General features: G+C 39.8%; 1 protein-coding gene across 1 annotated transcript in view; it reads left to right on the top strand.

The window, feature by feature from the left end:
- LOC148575966 (uncharacterized) overlaps nt 1-12,565 on the top strand; it is a 33,214-nt gene extending 20,649 nt beyond the window's left edge. Inside the window, exons 4-7 of the mRNA XM_088502635.1 lie at nt 1,388-1,881; nt 11,521-11,600; nt 12,286-12,411; nt 12,525-12,565. Coding sequence (XP_088358761.1) covers nt 1,388-1,881; nt 11,521-11,600; nt 12,286-12,411; nt 12,525-12,565 — 741 coding nt within the window. The remainder of the gene's footprint in view (nt 1-1,387; nt 1,882-11,520; nt 11,601-12,285; nt 12,412-12,524) is intronic.
- The last annotated feature ends 446 nt before the right edge of the window (nt 12,566-13,011 follow it).

Here is a 13,011-nt window from a genome sequence, read left to right as displayed (position 1 = left end):
AGCTTAAGAATTCTGGTGTTTAACGCCAGAACTGGCACAAAAGCTGGAGTTAAACGCCCAAACTGGCACAAAAGCTGGCGTTTAACTCCAAGAAAAGTCTCTACATGTGAAAGCTTCAATGCTCATCCCAAACACACACTAAGTAGGCCCTGGAAGTGGATTTCTACACTAATTATTCTAGCTTACTCATTTTTCTGTAACCCTAGGTCACTAGTTTGTTATAAAAACTACTTTTAGTGATTCATTTTGGACCTCATGACATTTTACACATTTCATAGTGTATTTCTGACGGCATGAGTCTCTAAACCCCATGGTTGGAAGTGAGGAGCTCTGCTGTGTCTCGATGAATTAATGCAATTACTTCTGTTTTCTATTCAATCACGCTTGTTTCTATTCTAAGATACTCGCTTGTACTTAACCGTGATGAATGTGATAATCCGTGACACTCATCATCATTCTGAACCTATGAACGCGTGCCTAACAACCACTTCCGTTCTACCTTAGATTGAGTGTGTATCTCTTAGTCTCTTGGTTCATGATCAGAGTCTTCGTGGTATAGGCTAGGATTACTGGCAGCCATTCCTGAGATCTAGAAAGTCTAAACCTTGTCTGTGGTATTCCGAGTAGGATCTGGGATGGGATGACTGTGATGAGCTTCAAACTCACAAGTGCTGGGCGTAGTGACAGACGCAAAAGGATCAATGGATCCTATTCCAACATGAGTGAGAACCGACAGATGATTAGCCGTGCGGTGACAGCACATTTGGACCATTTTTACTGAGAGGACGGATGGCAGTCATTGACAACGGTGATCCACCAACATACAGCTTGCGATGGAAGGAGACTTGCGTGCATGAAGAAGAAGACATTAGGAAAGCAGAGATTCAGAAGACAAAGCATCTCCAAAACCTCAACCTGTTCTTCATTACTGCATAACAAGTATTTATTTGATGTTCTTTTACTTTTTACAATTAAATCTGAGAATTATTGATATCCTGACTAAGAGTTACAAGATAACCATAGGTTGCTTCAAGTCGACAATCTCCGTAGGATCGACCCTTACTCACATAAGGTATTACTTGGACGACCCAGTGCACTTGCTGGTTAGTTGTGCGGAGTTGCAAAAGTGTGATTGTAATTTCGTGCACCAATGGAGTTGCTTAAGGACTATGATTTTGAACTTAGTTATCATCCCAGAAAGGCGAATGTGGTAGCAGAGGCATTGAGTCGGAAATCTTTAACAATAGCTTGGATGAGAATCAAGGAAGAGGAGCTAGTAGATAAGTTTGTGGATTTTAAGTTGGATATTGGTGAAGTTTCCAGAAGAGCTTGTTTGAACCAGTTACAGGTCTCAAGCACATTTAAATCAGAAATATAAAGGACTCAGCAAGATGAGCAGAAGCTTCAACAATTATTTCAACCAGTTGGCGAGAAGAGGCTTGGAGAATTCACCAAAGATGATGAAGGATTATGGAAATACAAGGGAAGGATTTGCATACCGGATGTTGGGAGTTTGAGGCGAGACTTGTTGTTGGAAGCTCACAACAGTGGGTTTTCTATTCATCCCGGAAGCACGAAGATGTATTATGACTTAAAGAAGATGTTCTGGTGGCCTGGGATGAAGGGTGATATAGCTACAGTGGTATCCAAGTGTTTGACTTGCCAGAAAGTAAAGATAGAGCACCAGAAACCATCAAGAATGCTACAACCACTTGAGATTCTTCAGTGGAAGTGGGAAGGAATCGTGATGGATTTTGTGACCGGTTTACCGAGGACTAGGTCGGAATTTGATGTAATTTGGGTGATCGTGGATCGCTTAACCAAATCTGCTTATTTTCTGCCTATCCGAGTAAACTGTTCTATGGAGGAGTTGGCAAGATTGTACATCAAGGAGATAGTAAGGTTGCATGGTGTGCCATCAAGCATAGTGTCGGACCGTGATCCCCGATTCACTTCAAGGTTTTGGGGAGCTTTCCAAAGAGCTTTTGATACGAAGCTATGTCTCAGTACCGCATCATCCGCAAATCGATGGACAGTCGGAAAGGACTATTCAGACGTTGGAAGATATGCTTAGAGCATGTGTTTTGGATCAACCCGGGAGTTGGGATCATTACATGCCATTGGTGGAGTTTGCGTATAACAACAGCTTTCATGCGAGCATAGGGATGGCTCCGTATGAGGCATTGTATGGACGGAAGTGCCAATCTCTACTTTGTTAGTATGAATCTGGTGAAGCAAGTGTTTTGGGTCCTGAGGTAATAGCAGAGACTACTTAAAATATTAAGAAGATTCATGCAAGGATTCTAACTGCTCAGAGTCGACAGAAGAGCTACACGGACCAGAGAAGAAAACCATTAGAGTTTGAAGTGGGAGAACATGTATTTCTTCGGGTGACACCGACAACTGGGATTGGAAGAGAAATTAAGAACAAGAAGTTGAACCCAAGGTATATAAGACCGTTTGAGGTTTTAAGGCGATTCGGGCCGGTGGCGTATCAAGTTGCTTTGCCACCTCATCTGTCTAACCTGCATGACGTATTCCACGTGTCACAACTTCGCAAGTACACGCCGGATGCAGCTCATGTGTTGGAGCCTGAATCGGTTGAGTTGAGGGAAAACTTAACCTTCCAAGTAACGCCAGTGAGGATTGACGAAGTACGAAGAAGCTACGAGGAAAAGAAGTTCAGTTGGTTAAGGTTGCTTGGGAGTGAGCAGGAGTTGAAGAGCATACTTGGGAGTTGGAGTCTGAGATGCGAAAGGATTAGTTCGAGATGCGAAAGGATTATCCTGAGCTGTTCTCAGGTAATTCAAATTTTAACGGCAAAATTTCTTATTTGGTGGGGAGAATGTAAGAACCGCAACTAATCAACCGGTTAATTAAGTAATCAGTTGCCTAAGTTAGACTCCGAAAAGTTAGAGTGAGAATTAGAGGATTTAAAGGTGATTTTTGGACTCAGTGGGTTTTTCTAAGTCAGAAATGTGTTTCCTGCAAAAAATCACAAAAAAACCGCGAACCTGTTCAAGTCTGCCCGGTACCACACGAGAAAAAGTGAAAATCGTCAAAAACCTTAGAAAAATATTAGAAATGGAAAATCGGGTGTTAATTTTAAAGGTTTGGCCTGAAGTTGGGCCAAACGGGCTAAAAACGCTAACGGGTTGGATTGGACCCAAGTTGGGCCCAAGCCCAACATATAAAAGGTTCATTAATGAACCCATTTTCAGCACACACACACACACATAAACACCACACACCATGCTGAAATAGAAAGGGGAGAAGAGGAAGAAGAAGATACTATTCACTTCAATCTTCTTTTTGCGATATCTTGAGCTACAGTGCTCCGATCGCTGCACCGTTTGCGGCTACGCGTTTCTTGTGAAGAGCTTTACAAAACTCATACAAGAAAATGGAGAGGTAACTACGAAATCCTTTCTATTCTTCTCTCCAAAATTTCGATTCTTAGGGTTTGTGATTAAGTGAGTTTTTGTGATTTTGGATGTTTAGGTTTGCTCTAATCCTTGCTTAGCCTTGGATTTTTGCTATCAAATCTGGTTGAAAAAAAGGTAAGAACCATTAAACCCTTGTGAAATTTCAAGTTTGATAAACCCTAGGTTGAATTATGGTGAATTATGTGTGTTATAGCTTGAAGTGGTGAGTAATTGAACTTGTTAGAGCTTATTGGTAATTGTTGGTGGCTTGGATTGTGATGGAAAAGCCTAGCTTGTACTCAACTTTGGTTTAAAGGCATATTGAGAATCAACCAAGGTATGGTTTCGATTTTTTCTATGTAGTATATAATATTCATGGTCACATAGGCTAGTGACCCATATGATAGGTTAGAATTATAATGGTTGATGAGTTGTTTGAATGTTGATGTATGATGATTTATGGTGGGGTGATGATTATTAAGACTAATTATGATGATTGATAATGTTAAGATATATGTAAAATTGATGTTAATGATATGGTTATGTGGTTTTAAAAGTTGAATGAGGATTTATTGTAGTATCGCATGATTGGTATTGATGGTTAGAGAATGGTGAAATGTGATGGAAAGATTTGGTAAGTGGTGAATTTTGACCCAAGAGGGTAGTTTGTGTTGTAAATGGGAGGTTGGTGTTGTTTTGATTGGAGGTAGATTGAGGATTTTGGAATAGTTGGTAAATTATGACTTTTGGTAAAAGTTGGTTTTTGATGAACTTTGTTCGATCATAACTTATGCCTCGGTTTTCAAAATTTGATGAGGTTTGTTTAAAATTAAAGATCTTTGAAAATCCTTTAAATTGATATAAACTTTGAAAAATTTAAAATTTTGTAGAGGAAGTTATGATCATTCAAAGTTAGTGTTAAAAATCTAAAATTCTGCTAAGTTGCAGAATTTTATGATTTTTGATGTGTGCGCACGCACATCCTTGTGCGCGCGCACAACCCTGCAAAAACCTTATCTGTGCAGACGCACACACCTTTGTGCACGCACAGGCAGGGAAGTGCCTACAGGTTGTAACGCTAGCACAGCTGGTGCGCGCACACATCAATGGAGAATTGCGACCTGTGCGGACGTACCCACGTCTGTGCACACGCACAAGTCGGGAAGAGGAGTCTGTTGGGGGCGCTAGCGCACCCTGTGCAAGTGAACAGACTTTATAAATTTCAGAATCTGTGCGTATGCACACCCCTGTGCACACGCACACTTTTAAAATCTTCTTGGGCGTGCGCAGCACACACCCCTGTGCGGCCGCACACGCCCTGTTTCTCAAAATTTTATTTGTTTTCAACTATTCTACCTTCCCAACAAGGTTGTAAGCTTCCTTAACATGATTTATAGACTTTTGGGCTTGGTTTTGTGTATTAGAATATGGGATATAACCTAAGGGTTTTAGTGGATGAATTTAAGACAAATTAGAAAACGGAGGCCTAGGTTTCTGGCGTACTGAGGATGATTCGGCATTATGTGATGAATGGTTGAGGAATGAGATAAGAATTGAGGAACCATTGAGTTCGAAACTAAGATGTGAATTTACTGTGGTTGAGATGAGTTGGGGACTCTGGAATGAGATGATGGATCCATGTATGTTAAAAATGTTTTTCTGAAAACCACTGAAATAATGTTTTTATTGAGATTATGAGACGCTATGCGCCCGGCAGGGACGGTGGTTGGATCTCGCCTGTCGAGGTAGCGGCAGCGGCGTAAGGGCGGTGGTTCATCCCGCTTACGTTAAGATGTGAGGTCTGTGGCAAGAGTATCCCGCTTGCATCCCTTCGGATCTATAGAGCGTGCTGGCGCCGGTACCTGGACAGTGATCCGAGCACTATATCTCGGGGGTTCCCATATGAGAATTTCGAAGGGCGACGTCTCCATGGAGATGTGTCGGGTTGGCAGTTGAACTGACTATGTGATATCACAGCCAGTAGGGCAGGCATTCATCATATGCATTTTCTATATGTTTGTATGCTTTGATTACTTGTAATGGCTTGCCTAATTGAATAACATGCCTAATTGCTATCTGAATTATTTGCCTTATATGCTTCTACTTGTGTTTTACTTGCACTGTATATTATCTGTGCTTTTTACTAGGATTGAGGAGGTTCGGAAGGCGGTGGCGATGGCATCGCATGGAGGATCGGTTGGTGAAGGCTGTGGGACAGCGGTGTTTGGTTAAAGTAGAAATCCCTAAGATAGATTACCTGGTTTATTTAAGTTAAGGTTGATATAATTATGCTTATTTGTTTTAGAATGCTTTAAGTTTGAATCTTGTGAGGGTATAGAGTTTAGGATTGCCTTTGGTGTCCCGGGGTCTTATATCCTACATCACTGGGCACTGTTACCATACTGAGAACCTCTGATTCTCATACCATATTTCTATTGTATTTTTCAGATGCAGGTCGCAACCCACCTCGGTGGGTTGCTTTGGATGGTGACAGAAGCGGAGGATCTTGGATTCTTTTGGAGTCTTTTTGGTTTAATTTGTTTATACATCTCTCCTTTTGTAATTTGTTTTGCCTAGAGGCTTACATTTGAGAGAACAAAACTTGTATAAGTTGTTTTCACTGTATGGTTCTGTATACCTGTATATGGCTAACCGGCTTAAACTTTTCGAGCCGTGGCTAGTTTCCAATGATATTATATACTTATCTTTTGCTATATCTTATCTGTTTCTTGTGCCTCAAGCTAGTGGCTTCGTTATTACGTTTTGCGCTTTTCAAATCCAAAATTTGAGCTATATCTTTCATCGGGCTTCTAGATTATACTAATCTTTCTATATATATATATATATATATATATTATGTATGAGCTTAGAACTGTCGTAATCTCTGATTAACCTTTGCTTTACGACGAGAGGTAAAGTTTAGGCTAATTAGGGTGTTACAAATTTGGTCTCAAGTTGGAGAACCATGTAAATGCATTTTTTGTTAAAGAAGAAGGGAAATATCTCATCTTGAGATATTCATTAGAAGCTGCTTCCCTAATTTCAACAGTAGATCGTGTAATATGCTCTACTGTAGACTCATTTTCTTCTCCAGAAAATTTTGTAAGGGATTTTGGAATTTTCCAACCTCTTGGAAGCTCTGCTTGTTGAACACATTCAGGAAAAGTAGACACAAAATATGGTCTATTTAAACAACCCACACTAAATTCCAAACGGTTTAAAACTTGTTCGACATTTCTTGCTAGATTATTATGCCCCTAAGTTGTTTTGCCTAAGTCTTTACAACATATCATCAGCATTTTGACCATGTCTAGGCATATGAACATCATAATTAGGAATTGTTCCACCGTTCTGATTGACATTATCAAATCTTAAACCCTGGTTATCATTTTCTTCTAAATTCACCACAGTAGCAATCCTATTAACTTGCCTATTTAATTGTTCAATTCTAGTGTTTGTGTTTTTAAAAGAGGATTTAAAACTGTCACCGTTTGATGAGTTAACATGTTTACTAGATTATGGTGGATTTCATCCATCTGTTGCCTAATATTTGCTAAAGATCCAACGGTTTGACTAGGTTGATTAACAGGCATTGCTCTTGACATGTCAGGAAACACAGACCTAGAGTTTTCTACCCTAGTAACAGTGGGTGTAGTAGGATTAGATGCGTGGTTATTTCCTGTGTTAATGGCATGTGAAAAATTTTGTTGCGACATATGTGAACCTGACACCCCAGAAATAGGTACATTTGACATGCCATATGCATTCTGGTAAAGAGGATTTTGAAAAGTTGAGTAGAGAGGCACAGGCAATCCTTGTGTCACCATGGGGGGGGGACATACCCCGGTGGCAAGCCATATGGCGGCCACTGATAAACCACTATTTTATGATTTATCTTATGCTCAATTGAGTGGTTTTTATCAATTCTTTACCCACTTATTCATATGATTTGCATGATTTTACGTTTTCCTTCCTGATTTTGTGCTATGATTGAAAACATGCTTCTTTGGACTTAAATTTTCTATGTTTAAATCTTCTCTTATTACCATTCGATACCTTGATATGTGTGTTAAGTGTTTTTAGAGATTACAGGACAGGAATGGCTTAGAGGATGGAAAGGAAGCATGCAAAAGTGGAAGGAATACAAGAAACTGAAGGAACTGCTAAAGTTGTCCAGCCTGACCTCTTGGTACTAAATTGATGATAACTTGAGCTACAAAGGTCCAAATGAGGCGGTTGTAGTTGCATTGGAAAGCTAACATCCGGGGCTTTGTAACGATATATAATTTGTCATAGCTGCCCCGAAGATAGGTGACACACACGCGTGGATCACGCATACGAGTGACCTGGCAAAAATCCAATCCACGCCCATGCGTGGACAACGCTCACGCGTGACTTTGCCGTATGCTGGACGTATCAGAAATCGCTGGGGGCAATTTCTGAGCTATTTTTGACCCAGTTTTTAACCCAGAAAATACATATTAGAGGATATAAAGTGGGGGAATCAATCAATTCATTAAGACAACATTCATAATTCACAATTTTAGGTTTTAGATGTAGTTTCTAGAGAGAGAGGTTCTCTCCTCTCTCTTAGGTTTTAGGATTTAGGATTTCTCTTAGGTTAGGTTTACTTCTTCTTCATTCCAGGTTCAATGTTCCTTTAATTTAATTTCTCTTCTACTTTTATTTATTCTATTACTTTAGTTTGTTTATTTTCCCAAATTGATTTATGAACCTTCCAATGTTAGATTTGATTTTATATTTAATGCAATTCGAGGTATTTCAAATTTATGGTTGTTTTTTCTATTTATGATATAAATAATTTGGATTTTTTCCCTTTTGGCTTTGGTTGAGTAATTGGTGACACTTGAGTTGTCAAACTCAGCTGTTGATTAAAAATTGGAAATTGTTGATTGATTTGGATCCCTCTAAAGCTAGTCTTTCCATAGGAGTTGACTAGGACTTGAGGAATCAAATTAATTAGTCCACTTGACTTTCATTTATTTAGTAAGGGTTAACTAAGTGGGAGCAATAAACAATTCTCATCACACCTGATAAGGATAACTAGGATAGGATTTCCAATTCTCATACCTTGCCAAGAGTTTTTATAGTTAGTTTGTTTCCATTGCCATTTACTGTTGTTGCTTCTTATCTTAAAAAAATCCAAAAAGATACTTTTTCCATAACCAATAATAAACACACCTCCCTGCAATTTCTTGAGAGACGACCCAAGGTTTCAATACTTCGGTTATCAATTTTATTGGGTTTGCTTAAGTGACAACCAAAACTTTTGTACGAAAGGATTCTCTGTTGGTTTAGAAACTATACTTACAACAGGAATTTATTTGTGAAAATTCTTTACTAGCAGAAAATCAGTTCATCAAAATGGCGCCGTTGCTGGGAAATTGCAAGCGTGTGCCTTATTATTGGTTATTGTAAATATTTGCTTTTTCGTTTCTTTGTTAGTATTTTTAGTTTTAGGAGTTTATTTTCATTAATTTTTATTAATTTTATTTTCTTTAGCTACTATGAATTCTCACCCCTCTGGTTTCAAGTTTGGTTCCAATGTTATTGTAAGGAATAGAAACTATAATGAAAACAGGCATCAAGGTTGGAAAAATCAAAGATGGGAGGAGTCACAAGGATTTGATCAACCCTCTTGGCAACAAACCCATATGGTTTCCAATGAGGACATGTTAGCTTTCTGACGTTCGGACACTCAAAGAACCCCCATGGCTTCATGTAGAGAATCTAATGAAGAACGTAGCATGAAGGAGACACTAGAAACTTCGGTGGACAGTGAGCAGCATGACTTTGTATTGGAACAATTGGAGGAAGTCGTAATCGTTAAAGAGGAAGAAGTGGTCAAAGACTTAGGAGATGCGGAACGTCCATGGGAAAGCCCAGTCATAGAACCCCCTTCTAAGGAGTTTGAATTTAATGTTGAGGAGGGTGTACAACCTCCAAGGCATATCATGATTGAAGACTTTGAAGGGGATGATCAAGAGATGGATTCAATCATTGATGAATTCTTATCTACATTTGAATCATCTCCCATATGACTTGACATAGAGATTAAAGAAGAAGAAGCACAACCTCCCATGCCCTTGGTGAACAATGAAGAAGAGATCGAATTGGAAGAAAACTACCAAGAGGAAGAGGTTGAAATAGAAGAATCTTGCAAGGAGGTGGAAGTTGTCAAGAAAGAGCTCAAGGGAATTGAGTTGGAAATCACCTTGCCAAAGTTGTTGGAGACCTCTCCCCCAAAGCCATCACCGTCCATTCCTTCATTCAAGTGGGTAAATCTTTCATCTCTAAGCTTAATTAGCCCACTTGAATATACTTTGCTTCAGACGGATGGGCAACTTAGAGCTCTTTGTGGCTATAAGAGTAAGAGGGAGATGGTCAGTGGTTGGCAACACAATCCTAGGTTCATTGTGGTAGGAAGCTCACGGCTGAATTATCATGGTTGGAAGAATACTAAATTGTATGGGTCTAGGAAGCTGTTTGGATGCCTCAGTGAGAATTTGGATTGCTTACCACCCGGTTGGAACAAAGATGGTCAACAAGAATACGGGTGCAAAAGCAAGGTTTGGGACCCCGGAATTCATTCCAACAACCAACACTCCCGGAGCCTTGTCACTTGCTTTAACTTGCTTGAAGGCTTTATACAACTGGTTTGGGATCCCGGAGGATATTGGAATTACAAACACTGGTGGAGATTCCTGGATGAGTTCAAGCACAAGCCTCCATGACAAGGAGCTCGCCAAATGTCCAACTTAAGGACTCTAACTAAAAGTGCTAGGTGGGAGACAACCCACCATAGTATGATCATTCTTTTTCAGTCTTAGTTTTATTTTATTTTATTTTATTCTTAGTTTTATTTTATTCTATTTTTCTTAGTGTTCATGCATATAGTCTGCATTTGCATCTGCATTCTGCATAAAAAAATGCACGCGACGCGCGAGCGTCGTTGACGCGTTCGCGTCATATGAGCATTTGAAACAAGAAGAAAAGAAGCAGAGAGTCACGCTGGAGCATGGCTGGAGGCGTGCCTTAGGCACAAACACGCCCACGCGAACGCGTCCCTGACGCGTCCGCGTCGCTTGCGAAATCAGCCATCCACGCGTGTGCGTCACCCCCGCATACGCGTGACCCTACAAATTGGCGTAAAAATGTGTTTAGAAAGAAAGTTGTGATTGTGTGGTGCTGGAATGGTGCTGGAAGCACAAGCCCTATCACGCGTACGCGTCCCTCGTGCGTACGCGTCATTTTTTAAAAGTAAGGCCATTCACGCGTGCGCGTCCCTCACGCGCACGCATCACCCTAAATTTTGGCAATGTGCGTATGAAACAGAGAGTTGTGCGTGCGCGAGGCTGTTCTCGCGCCAATACCACAATTCAGGTCACGCGTACGCATCACTTGAAAATATCACAAACCACGCGAACGCGTGCCCCACGCGTTCACGTCGCATGCGACGCACAGTTTATCCAGATCAGCGCCAGAATTCCTATCTTTTCTTCTCCAATCCTATTTATCTTTCTATTATCATTCTTTCTTCTTTCTTCTATCTTTTCTTATTCTTTCTTCTTCCTTTCTTACTTTCTTCTTCTTCATCTCTTTAACTTCTCATCCTTCTTTTCTTTCATTCTATTTTACTCAATTTATTTGAATACTTTCATTCATTGCATTTTAATTTTTTGCATATTTTTATCTCCTTTTCTAAATCTATTATTTTTTCATTGGTGTTAAATTTTCTTATTCAACTATTACATCTTTTCTTGAATTATTCTGGTGCTTCATGACTTGTTTTATTCTGATTGGGTATTATTCATAAGTCAATGCTAATATTTTATGATACTTGTATTCCATTTGCATTACTATGCACTTACACTATCTTTCATTACCAAATCTCTCTCCCCATTGTTGCGATTCTTGCACAATTGATATGCCATTTGCTTCTATTGTTTCTCACGTATATGTTGTAGCTACCATGTAATTGAGACCCTTATTATTTGCATTAACCCAACCATATTTTAATTTGTTTTCTATCTTTGTTTTTGGGTTACTTTTCCTCCTGTTCCTCTTCTTTCAGGGTGGCCATCGAGAAGGGAAATGAGAAGTTTCTAAATGGGGCGAACAACAAGACCATCTGCATAATCTATGGAGAAAAGCGTCAGTTGGAGCAACCCATCCACTTGTACATCTCTGCATGCACCGAGGATGGTGCAATCTTTAAGTGTGGGGAGGTCGATACCGACTTCTGCAGGTTAGTACTTCCTGACTCAACACCAATGTTTAACTTTTTTTTTCTAGGATAGTGATTTCATTACTAGAAAAAGGTCCATTAAGGACTTACATGCACTAAGGGGGTACATAAGGAAAAGTTCCACCAAATGAATTTAATTAAAGTTTATTACATTAAAGAAGTATGAAGAATTGGTAAAGTCAGTTCATCCCCATTCGTTCTTGTTGCATAGTACGGGCTTCTTCAACACAAAGGGATGGAGGCTTCCTGTACCCATCGAATATGAAGCGATTTTTGGCCTTCCAAAGCTGCCATAGAAGGTTAGCCGCTAGCTCCATTCGATCTGATTTGTCACTGAAGGCTTCCATTTTCTCTGTAACTTCTTTCCAACATCGCTAAGGGTGTTCATCTGGGTTTGGGATGGGGAAATAAGCTTCCAACGAATCAGTGCAGAACCACAGACAATGGTGGACTGACTCTTCTGCCGAACACCTAGGACAGGTCGAGTTCACTGTTTCAATTCTGGCACTAATTTTGAGCTTTACCGGTAAGGTATTATGTAGTAATTTCCAAAGAAAGCTTCTAATTTTTGGTTGGCTTTTCAAATTCCAGATGCTAGACCAAAGGGATTTCGAGTGGCATTGTTCCGGAAGAAACTCAAGCGGCGGATGATTGAATTGGAAAGCAATGTTGTACCCAGACGCAACCGTGTATGCACCAGTTTGGTTCATCATCCAGGTAACCTTATCTTCTCCTTCCTGGATATTTGTTTGTAAAATAGCTGTTGCTACTGTTGGGCTGAATGTCTCTGTTATTTTTTGTTGATTCCACTGGCCATTTGATTGAATTAGTTCAGACACCCATTTTAGAGCATGATCTGAGGTTGGGGTAGGATTAGGAGTAATAGCCACAAAGTTTATGACCCAAGAATCTTTCTTAATTCTGATTGATCTGCCATTTTCAACTCTCTAGAGAATTCCTTTTTCCAACACCTTTCTGCTTTCTATGATGCTACGCCATCTCCAAGAGGGGTTTGTTCCTGTCTCAACACTCAAAAATGTGGAAAATCTAAAGTATTTGCTTTTTAGGACCTTGTAGATTAACGAATGAGGTCTTGTTAAAAGCCTCTATCCTTGCTTTGCAAGCATTGCAAGGTTAAAAGCTTTTATGTCTTTAAAATTGAGTCCACCTTGTGATTTTGGTCTACACGTTATCTTCCACCCCACCCAATGTATCCTCCGTTCATTACCTTTTTGTCCCCACCAAAACTGCATAATAGCTTTTTGAATCTCTTCTAGTAGAGTGTCTGGTAGCTTGAAATAGCTTAAGGTGTAAATC

The sequence above is a fragment of the Arachis ipaensis genome, chromosome B1 (assembly GCF_059453495.1).
Source record: "Arachis ipaensis isolate K30076 ecotype BB chromosome B1, ASM5945349v1, whole genome shotgun sequence".
NCBI classification, from domain to species: domain Eukaryota; kingdom Viridiplantae; phylum Streptophyta; class Magnoliopsida; order Fabales; family Fabaceae; genus Arachis; species Arachis ipaensis.
This window is presented reverse-complemented; position numbering and strand designations above follow the sequence as displayed.